Source organism: Trichoplusia ni, chromosome 10, assembly GCF_003590095.1.
Source record: "Trichoplusia ni isolate ovarian cell line Hi5 chromosome 10, tn1, whole genome shotgun sequence".
Taxonomy (NCBI): domain Eukaryota; kingdom Metazoa; phylum Arthropoda; class Insecta; order Lepidoptera; family Noctuidae; genus Trichoplusia; species Trichoplusia ni.
This window is the reverse complement of record NC_039487.1, coordinates 10,642,746-10,656,724: the sequence shown is the minus strand read 5'-3', so window position 1 is coordinate 10,656,724 and position 13,979 is coordinate 10,642,746. Positions and strand designations below refer to the sequence as shown.

The following is a 13,979-nucleotide window of genomic DNA, read 5'->3' as shown; positions in this document are numbered from 1 at the left end:
TTTGAGTATACAACGTCTGATTACAATTTTGGCAGCTCGATGTTTCTAAAAATAGTTTTGTACGAAAATGTTTTGTTTGAAAACCACGTAAAACTTGAATTTAAAACACAACCACAAATATTTATAAATTCTTAAAAAAACAATGAACCTCGATTTTGCATCCATATTTGCAATAGGATGATTTTATCTTATTTTTTATAATAATCTTTAAAAACATTTAGGTAAAAGAAAAATATTTTTTATGTTTACAACTAAATAAGTAAATATTTTAAAATTGTAATTATTATTCATTATTAAAATCTATGTTGCACCCATATTTTCTAGGAATTTATCTTTCTTTCCTGTTTTTGAATTAAAATATTCTCTTAAAATTATAACAATAAATATTAAAACAAAATAAAATGACAAAAAATTTCAAATTCGCAATTTTATACCCATGATCAATAAAAACCATTTTCTTTACCCTTTTCCACAAAAACAACCTCAAAAAATCATCTAAACAAATATTACAACATAACATAAAAAACCATCGTCATTATGGACTCCGTAAGAAAGTACGAGAATCTCCTAGGAGGGGTGTGTTCACACGGCACGCATTCGTACTCCGTCGTATCGTGAATCACGTTTGCACTCGTTTCGTTTGCGTACGACACTCAAACAATGTTTTGCACACGATGATATCACTTTATTATATATTCCACACAAAACTCAGCTCTCGTTATCAGTCAGTTTATAACAGCGAAGTAGAAAGCGTTGATAAATAAACGTGCGATTCAATTGTTTTTATTGTTTTCGATCCGTGTTAATAGGTAAGTTTGTTTTTATTTAATTGTTTTTTTTTTGTAGGTTATGTTTATTCTTTTTAAGTTTTTTTTTATTTGAGCTTAAGTTTTTGTGTAAAAGTAAAGTATTTTTTTTATTTTATATCAGAATTAAAAATGTATTTTGTTTTTCTTTTGCTAACAAACTTAAATTCGTTTATTATTAGAATTAAAAATGAACCTATTTATATTTTATATTTATTTATTTTGAACGGTCGTACAGGTGTATTAAATATTGGTACAGGTGTATTGATAGTATAGAATTTATTTTAATAAATAATTATTTGTTTTGTTGTTATGTACGCATATTTATGCCGTATATTTATATTATAATCTTTTGAAAGAATACTTATAACCTAGAAAATTGAATTTTATAGTGAGGTAAAAGTGTTAGCCAAATAGGCTAAACCATGGTGTAAGTGACCTAAATAAAAATAGATTGCCTGCGGCTCGAAGGCTTAGATTGGGCAAAAATTCAAGCTAACAATTTGCCTTTTTTAATATTTTAGGACATAGTATAGTATCTGTTGTCCTGGCTGTAGGTATAAAGTAGGAACTTGTAAAATCAATCAACCGGTTTCTACGGCGCCATCATAAAATATTATTTTGCTGCGAAATTATATTAAATATAACTTTTAACATTATAGTAACATGATAACTCTTATATTCCCTAAAATTAAAAACAATTGTTAGAAATTAAAAACTTATTATTAAACACTTAACGCTGTTTTAGAATAACATTGATTGCCTTGAATTCGTCATAATGAGTCATTAGCATGATGAAGTAATTAGTCTGTACGGAATAAACGGGCTTTGGTATATCGGAATTCTTGAAGTCAGACCAGTAGCTCCCATAGATTAGTGTGTTTAAACCAACGAACTCTTCAGCTTTATTATATTAGGTATGTTTAGAGTATGATAGAACTGACATACGTTGTGCGAAAAAAAACCCTGTAGTAAAAAGAAATATAATGACTCTACCCTAAAAAAATAAATAATAAAATATATTATTTTTTTCCAGAACAAGTACCTCAAAATGCCGTGCTGCCAAGGACCAGTCAAGAACACTTTCATTTGCGACCGTGCCGAATGTCTCTGCATTCCAACCGGTGGCAAGCCCTACGTATGCTTGGCCAAAGACAACCAAGGGAAAATCGTGAAATGCAATGACTGCAAAACAATCCAAGTAGATGACGAATGGAAATGTGTTGACGCTTCCTGCATCTGCCTCCCATCTGAAGGCAAGAATTGCATTTGTGTCTGTAGTGACGAAACAGGCGAAATTAAATCCTGCAACGACTGTATCTGCAAGGATCCTGAACAATCTGAAGCAATGAAGAAATGTGATAAATCTGGATGTGTTTGTATTCCTACTGATGGGAAATCTTGCATCTGTGTGTGCAAGAACAGGGAAGGCAAGATCGTGAAATGCAGTGACTGCAAGTGTGATGGCAACGGGAAGTGTGATAAATCTGGTTGCGTTTGCTTACCAACTGAAGGGGCTAAATGTGTCTGCGTTTGCTGTGACGAAAAGGGAGAGTTTAAGGTCTGCAAGGACTGTTTTTGCGACTCAAAAGTAGAAGATAACCCGAAGTGTAGCAAAGCAGCATGCGTTTGTTTCCTTACTGATGGTAAGTCTTGCATCTGTGTGTGCAAGAACAGCGAAGGCAAGATTGTGAAATGCAGCGACTGCAAATGTGATGACAATGGGAAATGTGACAAGGCTGGCTGCGTTGTTTTGCCAACTGATGGGGCTAAATGTGTCTGCGTATGCTGTGACGAAAAGGGAGAGTTTAAGGTCTGCAAGGACTGTTCTTGCGACTCCAAAGCAGATGATGCCCCAAAATGTAGCAAGGCTGCATGCGTTTGCATCTTAACCGATGGGAAATCCTGCATCTGTGTGTGCAAGAACAGCGAAGGCAAGGTAGTGAAATGCAGCGACTGCAAGTGTGATGGCAACGGGAAGTGTGATAAATCTGGTTGCGTTTGCTTACCATCTGAAGGGGCTAAATGTGTCTGCGTTTGCTGTGACGAAAAGGGACAGTTTAAGGTCTGCAAAGACTGTTCTTGCGACTCAGAAGTAGAAGATAACCCGAAGTGTAGCAAAGCAGCATGCGTTTGTTTCCTAACTAATGGGAAGTCTTGCATTTGTGTGTGCAAGAACAGCGAAGGCAAGATTGTGAAATGCAGTGACTGCAAGTGTGATGGCAACGGGAAGTGTGATAAATCTGGCTGCGTTTGCTTAACAACTGAAGGGGCTAAATGTGTCTGCGTTTGCTGTGACGAAAAGGGAGAGTTTAAGATCTGCAAGGACTGTTCTTGTGACTCAAACGCAGAAAATGCTCCAAAATGTAGCAAGGCTGCATGCGTTTGTATCCTAACTGATGGAAAATCTTGCATCTGTGTGTGCAAAAACAGCGACGGCAAGATAGTGAGATGTGACGACTGCAAGTGCGATGGAAATGGGAAATGCGACAAGGCTGGCTGCGTTGTTTTGCCAACTGATGGGGCTAAATGTGTCTGCGTTTGCTGTGACGAAAAGGGAGAGTTTAAGATCTGCAAGGACTGTTCTTGTGACTCAAACGCAGAAAATGCTCCAAAATGTAGCAAGGCTGCATGCGTTTGTATCCTAACTGATGGAAAATCTTGCATCTGTGTGTGCAAGAACAGCGACGGCAAGATTGTGAAATGCGACGACTGCAAGTGCGATGGCAATGGGAAATGTGACAAGGCTAGCTGCGTTGTTTTGCCAACTGATGGGGCAGCGTGTGTCTGCGTGTGTTGTGACGAAAAGGGCGAATTTAAGGTCTGTAACGATTGTTCTTGCGACTCCAAAGCAGATGATGCCACAAAATGTAGCAAGGCTGCGTGTGTTTGCATCTTAACCGATGGAAAATCTTGCATCTGTGTGTGCAAGAACAGCGAAGGCAAGATTGTGAAATGCAGTGACTGCAAGTGTGATGGCAACGGGAAGTGTGATAAATCTGGCTGCGTTTGCTGTGACGAAAAAGGTGTGTTTAAGGTCTGTAAGGACTGTTCTTGCGACTCAGAAGTAGAAGATAACCCGAAGTGCAGCAAAGCAGCATGCGTTTGTTTCCTAACTAATGGGAAGTCTTGCATTTGCGTGTGCAAGAACAGTGAAGGCAAGATTGTGAAATGCGGTGACTGCAAGTGTGATGGCAACGGGAAGTGTGATAAATCTGGTTGCGTTTGCTTACCAACTGAAGGGGCTAAATGTGTCTGCGTTTGCTCTGACGAAAAGGGAGAGTTTAAGATCTGCAAAGACTGTTCTTGCGACTCTAAGGCAGAAGATGCTCCAAAATGTAGCAAGGCTGCATGCGTTTGTATCCTAACTGATGGAAAATCTTGCATCTGTGTGTGCAAGAACAGCGACGGCAAGATAGTGAGATGCGACGACTGCAAGTGCGATGGCAATGGGAAATGCGACAAGGCTGGCTGCGTTGTTTTGCCAACTGATGGGGCAGCATGCGTCTGCGTGTGCTGTGACGAAAAGGGCGAGTTTAAGGTCTGCAAGGACTGTTCTTGCGACTTAAAAGCAGAAGATTCCCCAAAATGCAGCAAGGCTGCATGCGTTTGCATCTTAACCGATGGGAAAACCAGCATCTGTGTGTGCAAGAACAGCGACGGCAAGATAGTCAAATGTGGCGACTGCAAGTGCGATGGCAATGGGAAATGCGACAAGGCTGGCTGCGTTGTTTTGCCAACTGATGGGGCAGCATGTGTCTGCGTATGCTGTGACGAAAACGGCGAATTCAAGGTCTGCAAGGATTGTTCTTGCGACTTTCAAGCGGATGATCGCCAAAAATCTGTATAATCACTGTCTTCCGTATATTTTGTAAGACAGGGGTAACGGTTTTATTCTGTTCATTGTAATCATCCTATTATTATATTGGGCATTGGAAATATAATCACATATAATCACTGTTATTCATACATTCTTGTTAAGGAAAGTAATGCATTTTTCTGTTGAGGCTATTTTAACTATAAGCCTATGTGTATCATCATACAATATTGTAGTATTTGTTTTTCGTAAAATAAAATATGTTATTTCATAATTGTCTTTGTTCTTTTGTGAATCTTGAACTCTACAAATAATTCGTCGTGGGTTCGATTCCCGCCCAGGACAAATCTTGTGTGATGAGCATGATCATTTGATCTGGTGTCTGGGTGTAATTTATCTATAATATGTATGTATTTAGAAATATATAAGTAAGTTCATCAGTTGTCTGGTTACCATAACACAAGCTCTGCTTAGCTTAGGATCAGATAACCATGTGTGAGTTGTCCCAGGATATATTATTATTATTAATTACCGAGTTACCATCATAACATACAAGCAAATGATCCCTAAGTCCTGCTGTTAGTCAGTCAGAGAAGCATACATAAGTATTCATACACTTATTTGATCATAAACATTTATTATTAATTATAACACAATAATTTTACTAGCTTGAACACAAACAGACAAAAAGTCAACATCTCATTTGATTGCATCCATCACTGAATCAAACGTCATAATTTGTGACGTAAGCACTGGAGTTGTCAAAACACTGTCAAAATATCAGACATACACTGTGGGTGGCATGTCAGTTGGTTGTTTATTACTTTTGATTTTAATCACTTTTCTATTGTTGTTTAGTTAATGTGTATGTGTCTAATGTTATATATTCGTATTATATTTTTAATTCTTTGGAATTTTTTTATTTAACTTTACTGTAAAGTGGGGTAATGAGAGTAATTCAGCTCTGAATATGATTTATTAAGTATTACTGTAACACACATGTGGTGATTAATATTTGAAATTCGCACTGAAACGTCAAACGAAAATAAATTATTTTTACTACACAAAATAACTCAGACAACAGGTCTAGATAAGACTCGATATGGTTGACTATAACTCGATATACAAAAATCTTCTTGACGGTATACCGTCAAGACGCAAAAAGCCCACAAAAAAAAACTATACCATTACTCAGCCTGGGAATCAAACCTCACGCACTACTTAGTAACTATTTGGTTAAATACATCTTTAACTCAGCGTGTTAACTTTTTTGTGAACTTAATACAGTCACGGCCTTAAACCCGTCTCTGGTTCAAGTTTAACTATTTTGGTTACCATCGCATCGCGGCACACTTGACAACTGGACCTTGACAGTTAAAATTAGCTTTAACCATAAAACATGGTACCATACTTAATCTAGTTTTGATAGTCTGTAGATTATCCGGTGTTGGTTTTTAAGTATCAGGAAAAGAAATTTGGATAAATGCGAGTTTAAGATTAAAAAATGTGTAAGTATAATAATCTATCCAGTTACTGTTTTCTAACTAAATCTGTCTTGAGGATAACAACAGCATCGTTCTCGTCTTCTCTAAGAGCAAACAGATTTGGGAGGTGGATTAAGTACCAGCCATATAATACGCCTCTGCTGAACACAGGCCTCTCCTCGTATAGGAAAAAATTGAGCATTGATCACCATGCCAGCTCACTGAGGGTCGGCGATTTTAGATTTCATTATTATGGCATCTAGGTTTCCTCATGATGTTTTCCTTCGTCGTTTGTCAGTGAGGTCTTAGAAAAATGAGTGAATAAGTAGCGTTGGTACTTTATCTGCGTTGGAATCGAACTTATACTTTGATGAAGATGATGATGAAATCCTGTTAACCCTCATCAGTTACATAGGGCTCGCAGAAGATTTTTCTACTCTTTTCGGTCTTGAGCAGCAATTTGCACTTTATGTATACAATTCATGCAGGAGCCGCAAGGCCACCACGACAGATAATAATACACCGTGATTTTTTAGTCGTCTTACAAAAGCAGCCCAGTTCATGTATATAAAATAGGTATATATGAGATTTGAAAAAAAATTAAATGCAATTTTTATTCCATATTATGATGCAATTCGTAGTTTTTTAGAAACACAGCTCTGTTGCGAGCGCGTTCAGAGCCTTGTAACAATGGTGTGGGGCGCGGGCGGCGGCAATTTTATCATTGTTAAGAGTATATTTCAGATTTCTCTTGTTTAATTTTCTTCGTACTTATTATCTTAGTTGATGATAAAAAAAAATCGCGCCTAGGGGTATTTTACGTCGGATACATGAACTGGGCTGCTTTTGTAAGACGACTAAAAAATCACCGTGTATAATTGTCACTGTGGAAGAGAGCAGCGGTTATACTCTGTGTAGAGCGCTGTTTCGCTTCCACATATGCAATCTTATTAATAAAGCGTTGGCAGACCCTGGATACAGCGCAAACGTTTGTCGATAACTTGGATAGGACAAATATGTTCCATACGATAGCAAAACTTTATCAAACCGATACACTTAAGCATCATAGTAAATGAAACCTTAGGCTACATAACTATAAAACGAAATTTGCATTAACTAGGACTCAGTACTTTATTCGACATTTAAATATAACCTTTTTCCTTTTTGTAACAAAGAAAAACATCTAAAAAGAGTTACATCTACAAGCCATTAGCATTAACTCTGAACATTATTTGAGGCGGCCTATTTGTTTAACCAAGTGTGGCGCTACATCGTTTTAAAATGCCTCCGTACCTCAAACTATTGGTCAAACACATTTGCACCTGTTAAAGTGTCTCATCTATACTAATACTAATATATAAAACTGAAGAGTTAGTTTGTTTGAAAGCGCTAATCTCAGAAACTGCTGGTTCAAATTGAAAAATTATTTTTGTGCTGAATAGACCTTTCATAAAGGAAGGCTATATACCATCACGCTGCGACTAATAGGAGTGAAGATATGAAGTAATGTGGAAAAAACAGGGCTGGTATAAATCAGTACTTATATCTTCTAACCACGCGGACTAAGTCGGGGCCAACAGCTAGTTTTATGCTAAAGAGATAAAGATACTTCATGATTAAAACTTTTTAGTAAATACGTGTAAGGTTTCATAAAAACATGTGTTTTTGTATTAAAGACTGCACGGATAGCCAAGTTTTGAAGGTCACCACGTGAAACCCTTTTATGAGTGTTAACCGATTTTTCCCAAATTTCTGGACTGATTTTTGTGAATAGTTTTTGTTCGATACGAATCAGCTGGCATTTTAAAATAGTACAATTTGATTAAGTGTTGGCATTTTTAATTAATCAACAAATTGACGTACAGCGTTATGAGTGTTTAAAAAACTGAGGGTTCCATACAAATAAGGTAACAGACAAATCGTTTGTTGAAAACTCACTAAAAATCTATGTAGTAGCCGTTGCTATTCGATTAACGAATACTTCACCTGGAAAGAATCCAACTTTCTAGCTATCACAGTTTCTCAGATATAACCAACCTTCGGGAAGTTGCCTCAGTGATGGAGGTAAGGTTTTTACCCATTTCCTACGGATCCCTAAACAAGTTTATAGTCTACTAAGATACTGTTCTGATTACCCTATTCGTGGAATCGTTCACACATTCTTAATCGGTTGTTCGCATAGATTTGTTTAGCAATTAATTGCTCGACGCGTTCAGTACAGTTATCATGGCGCTTTGTAGCGGGAACTGTCGCATTATTCAAGCTATTGAAAGGCAATTGTTGTTTAGCTGGTCGACGCTAAGCATGGGACAGGAAAGTGGAGAGAAGAGGCATTCTGTGGGGGTATTAGGAGGTGATGATCAACTTTTATGTATTAATATTGGATGTGTAGAAAGTTACATTTCGACGACAGGAGAAACATTAAGTCTTGGATTATTATTAGAGATATGAATGCTTAATATGTATTTAAGGGGTTTAATAAATAAATTCCAAGAAAAATCGAGATCGACTTAACTTACATGAGAAAATCTCTAATGATGGATTGTATGTGTTTTAGAAGTAAATGACAACAGCTCCAGTATTACCTCCCTAGTCGAGAAATGAGAGTAAATCAATAGACTCTGCCTGTATTGCGTGTGTATAATATGTACTGCGCAACAAAGTCAGTCACAAACCAAATCGACCATCAATGAAAAAACAGACCAATAAAATAGAGACCATATAAAAACAGACATACAGTAGTTAAAAACAAAACGTTATACACTCATCATTAGGCTATAAGCTTAACTCATTCCGTGTAGTATTACTTGCGGTGTGACCGCAGCTGTATGCGCAGGCGCAGCTCTTAATAGCCTGCTGTCGATCGTTGAGCGGCGTGTAATGAGGAGCACCCGTTACATTGTGACACTTGTGGCAGAAGTCATAACATGTCGCGAGTTTATAGATTAAGTCATTAAGATCTAGATAGAAGTGACTTTTGTTAATCTAAAATTAGAGGAAAAAAATTAGAGCGATATAGAGTTCACGGCGCGCGGCGTAGAGCAACGTGCCTTTTCCATTTGTATTTAAAATGATCCTTGTATTATTGTTATTGTTTTGTTCATTCTTGTATCACGTTTTTATTTTTAAAAGAGTAACCTATGAAATTTCTTTCCGATTTTTCTTCATGATATTTTGGCCCCGCACTTCTAGTCATTAGCAATGTAAGGCTTATATAAATTAATGTAAATAAGAATGTCTGCCTACACTTTCATTGCTAAACTGATTTAGATAAAACCAACCATAGATTGGTCTTTTAATCACTAAAGGGCATCAAACCGCATTTCTCTAATTGTTTTCGCTTAACATTTCTCATATTAATCCATCACCTCCGAATATTTGCCAAATAAAATTATCACCATTGATGTCTCACTTTAAGACACTGACAGGCCTATCACTATCACTATATCACTTTAGCAAATATCGCAATTAAGATAAAAAAAATAGAAATAAAAACACAACTTGTACCACACGCCTCATATCTACTTAGATCAGTAGAGTTACGGTAAGTCATAGCAAGTCAAACAAATCGTAGTCACCATAAGATTATAGGTGATCTCCGTTATTTAGTCAACATGATAAACGGTGTATGACTTGCAATAAACACGACAGGAATGTCTTTATAAGATTGCGGGATTGTTGATAACGTGACTTAAACTGTTTGGATGGCAACCGTGTTAGAGATGTAAGTTGTTGTAATTATATCACGGTTTTTGGGGTTACGTATTAAGAATTTTCATGTAGCCTAGCTATTAACGTTCTTGAAATACTAATGTCTGGCTGAAGGACAGATAGCAAAGTAAATTCAAAATTCAAAATGAATGGAAAACTTGATGGGAAGAGACATCGTCCCTTTTACAGGCGTAAACGGGGACACACAGGTCCGACATGCAAAGGCTTTGTGGATATCTTAAATCTGTAATGAAAGGGGCATCTATCAGGAGCCATCCAACTTTGCTTCATGGAAAAAAAGTCATTTCAGTCAAAAACTTAAAAAGAACAAAAATTTATAATAATAATATACTTACTTAAATAAAAGGCAGGTGCCATAGTTCTCCGAATTATCTAAGGAACTGGTCCACACAACATGCCTCATTTTATAATAGCCTAATTATTTTTACATACATACTTGCAATAGTTTTGCATCTACTTTGGATTCTTCATGTCTGTTCTCCCATAGAGTGGAGGTGAATGATCCCTAGTAGATGCCTAGTAGATTAAAGTTCTCAAGAAGGCCTCTACGCGTTGGACCTGTGTCCCCGTGTACGCCTTTAAAAAGGACCGGGTCTCTTCCCATGAAGTTAACCCGTGAATTAAAAGAGATACTTACTTAAACCAGTCAGTACACTAAGGACTTCTTTTCAGTATTTCTCGAAACTAAGCGTGACAGAATACAAATTCCTAAATAATTACCTTCTGTTTAAAATTGCAACTTTAACATAAAACTAATAGTTATTAAAGATCGTGATTAATCACAAGTAAATCAGGATGTTACAACAAAATTCTCGCAATGTTTGCTTATAATTGCATAATTTGTGTCCGTGAATAGCTAATATTTTGATAGTCTGACGTCATCTTCAAGAAGGTAAACTAAAGACTTGAAGTATTTCGTCTTTACTTTAAATCTCATAGTGAGAAACATAGCAAGCGATTTACGATTGACAAAACCTGAGATTTTTGTTTTTGATCGACTGGGTTTTATCAATAATGACTCCTCCAAGTTCACCAAGTCCGAGTTTTTCGTTGTTTATTTTGCCCTTTATGTAGTAACTCTTTAGGCAATAATGAGCCCCCATGAGCTTGACATCTCTTTGGCATATTCGCACAATTACAGTATTTTAAATGTCATTAGCATTACTTGTGATATTTTAACGCTCTGAGTTTAATAAAGGGAGCCTTTTTCATTAAATGAAGAACAAGACATAACAAATAAAAAATATTTCAATGATTATATCATAATTATTTTTCAAATTACATTTTAATTTAATTAGTTAACCAAAAAAGAGTATTTTCAGACTTTATTAGGGAGTAGCAGTCAGATAATTTTAGCCGGTAAGAGACAGGCTTAACCCTAAATTTTCACCGAAGGAAATGATTTTTTTTTATCCCAAACAACATCTTCATTACATCTCATTATTTCTTGGACATCCAATATTTTTATTACTGGCAAAATATAATCCTAAGGTGTGTAAAGCCCCTATCACTTACAAAATAAAATATAAAGACAAAAAGACATTTTAGCATATTATCACTAGCGTAATTTGATTTGCATACGTTAATCTTATTACGAACAACCCTGAAAATTTAAACTAAAACCTACATGGTCCTACATTATAATGAAACCAGTTCGCGTAATGTATTCCGCTGTATTCAGAACGAGTCCTGTGGGTCACTCCGATGTGTTGAATGTCAAAAAACGTCCTTTATAACCGGTCCACTCACCTTCGAGAGGCCTTTGAGATTCTCGACAGAAGAATACGCGAATTATTTTAATTTATAACTTAAAAAAAATCATTATTTATTACCTTTTTTTTGGACGTGGAAACCCTCTCGCAGCGTAAGTTCTTACGTCGTCGTTTTGTAAGGTTTTCTTTCTTTTATGCATACTGTATAAGTAGGTATAATTTCAATTACAATAATATCATAAATGTGAAAGTATGTGTGTATGTATCTTACCTATTTTGACTTTAGCCCAATTATTTTTATATACGTCTGATTTTAATGATTTTCTAGTGCAGTTCAAAATTGCACCTTTACCATACAACTACGAGTTATCAGAGTTGTGATTGAAACTTGTAGTATTCAATGTAGAAAAAAAATCATGTACCTACACATAGACTGAGTAAATATGATCACTGATTGAAGAGAGATGCCGTTCTATGCCTTGTAGAGCCCTTTCCCGTTCTCACAACTACACCAAGATTACTTAAGAGTTAGCAGGAGGTCCGCTTGTGTATTAAGTGCCTTATAATTATTTGCATAACACTTTTATCTATTATGATGATATGATAGTTCATTATTGCTCTATTCATGAGGTGGTCGGAGCACTTGACCTTTTGATCTTGTAATTTGAATAAAAACTTTAACGTTTAATTCAAAGCAAGTTAATTTAATACATTTTCTTTACATTCAACATGATAGAGTGGTTTTTACTTGTCGTGTGTTGTGAATAACTTTTTGCAACAAGATAATCTTCAGAATTTAACATTATTGAGTTGTTTTATGGTTTTTTTCAAATTATTAATTATTAAATTATTTTATAAAATAATTTTTATTATTTATTAAATATTAAAAATTATGATTAAGGACTCCGGTTGGGTCCGAAACTAGTCGGGCTACCCCGATAAATACGCGTGAGTAAACCGTTACATCATTTAATAAATTATTAATTCACAAAAAAGGAAAAAAAATACCTCTGTTTATCTAAATAAAATTGATTTATAAATGTTTAAAGCAGCTTCTTAGTTTAATAACCACTTGATAAAGACGTTCTGCGATATCACTTTCATATTTTACGTAACTCATAAAAGAATAAATTCAACCATTTCATACGCTGAACAGATTTGACAACTGAATAGAAAGAAATAAAACGAATACTTTGTAACTTACCAACAAAACATCGCTTACACATTACGTTCCAATGTGCAAGCGAGAGGCAAGAACATGGAATGTAGAGCGGCATCTCGCTTACCCACAACCTGCTTTGATTTGATTTTGTTTCAGTAAAGGTATCGATCAAAACTATCAATGGAGCAATAAACATTGTATGTATTAAAGTTTAATAGCAATCAGTAATAGTCCAACTACTGTTTTATGATGAAAGCAGATAATTATAAACATTTATAGCCCCTTAATGTATAAATTGACATAACGGGTTTCAGATTAAAGCACTTAATTTAATGTTTAGTTATAGTTTCATGAATTACGATTTTGTATTGCTGAAACCTCTGTTTTATGATGTAATCGTGTAGATTAACGATCAAATAGATCTGTATCATAGATTTATTTCATCTGTGAATTCATTTCAACAGATTTCTTTAAGCAAACTATTTGCTAAAATAAAAGAATTTGGCTTTTTTATAAGCTATATTTTTATATGAACAAAATCTTTTGAAGAAGACTCTTATTACTTAGCCATTGGGTAACAAGCGCAAATGGCTGAGATTCGGGTTTTCTGCTGATACTAAGGGCAGGTCCAGCTATGTGCATAGATGACCGAGTATACACATTTAATATATAAAAATATTCAAGGTTCATGGTGCCATAATTGAGTTAATTTTTTCTACGAACAACACAAGGAAAACATTATCACAAGAATACAAGAATGAAAACTAGTTACAATTGTGATTGTATGTCAATTATTTCGTCATTAAAATATCTGAGCACAATTATGTTATACCGAGGGCGATTCATGAAGGTGACATACGCAGATGGTTCAGTATAAGAAACCAATGTGCAAAAAAAACAGAAGCTTTAGTCCATGAAGAATATAAATTTAAAGTTGAAGATGGAGCTCTTTTAAATTTAGTTTGGCGCCCAATAGGAAGTTTTGAAAAAAAATGAGTTTCATAGGTAGAATATGTTTTATCGCGCAATATGACTACTTTTGTAGGTAATTTGTAGGTACCTATACATATATCTAGATATCTATTTATGTATAGGGGTGGAGGTAAAAGAGGGAGGCCTTTGCCCTGCAGTAGCATCTGAAGTAGGACATAAAAAAATAGTACAGGATTAAAACATTTATATTTAGGTGGCAAATTGCACTTGAAATTGTCTTTGACGAAGACTGTTTGGTTATCAAATCTTTAGATCTAATAATTTAACAATCAA

At 35.5% G+C, this 13,979-nt stretch overlaps 2 protein-coding genes across 2 annotated transcripts in view; one reads left to right on the top strand and one right to left on the bottom strand.

Annotated features, from left to right (window-relative positions):
* The window catches only part of LOC113498198, a 71,963-nt gene that overhangs the window by 43,358 nt on the left and 14,626 nt on the right, over positions 1 to 13,979 (bottom strand). The window lies entirely within an intron of this gene.
* On the top strand, positions 709 to 4,850 carry LOC113498197 (tenascin-X-like). The gene is made up of 3 exons (XM_026878137.1): positions 709 to 809; positions 1,843 to 3,803; positions 4,020 to 4,850. The coding sequence occupies exons 2-3, from the start codon at positions 1,858 to 1,860 to the stop codon at positions 4,654 to 4,656; spliced, it is 2,583 nt and encodes an 860-aa protein (XP_026733938.1). The 5' UTR covers positions 709 to 809; positions 1,843 to 1,857; the 3' UTR covers positions 4,657 to 4,850.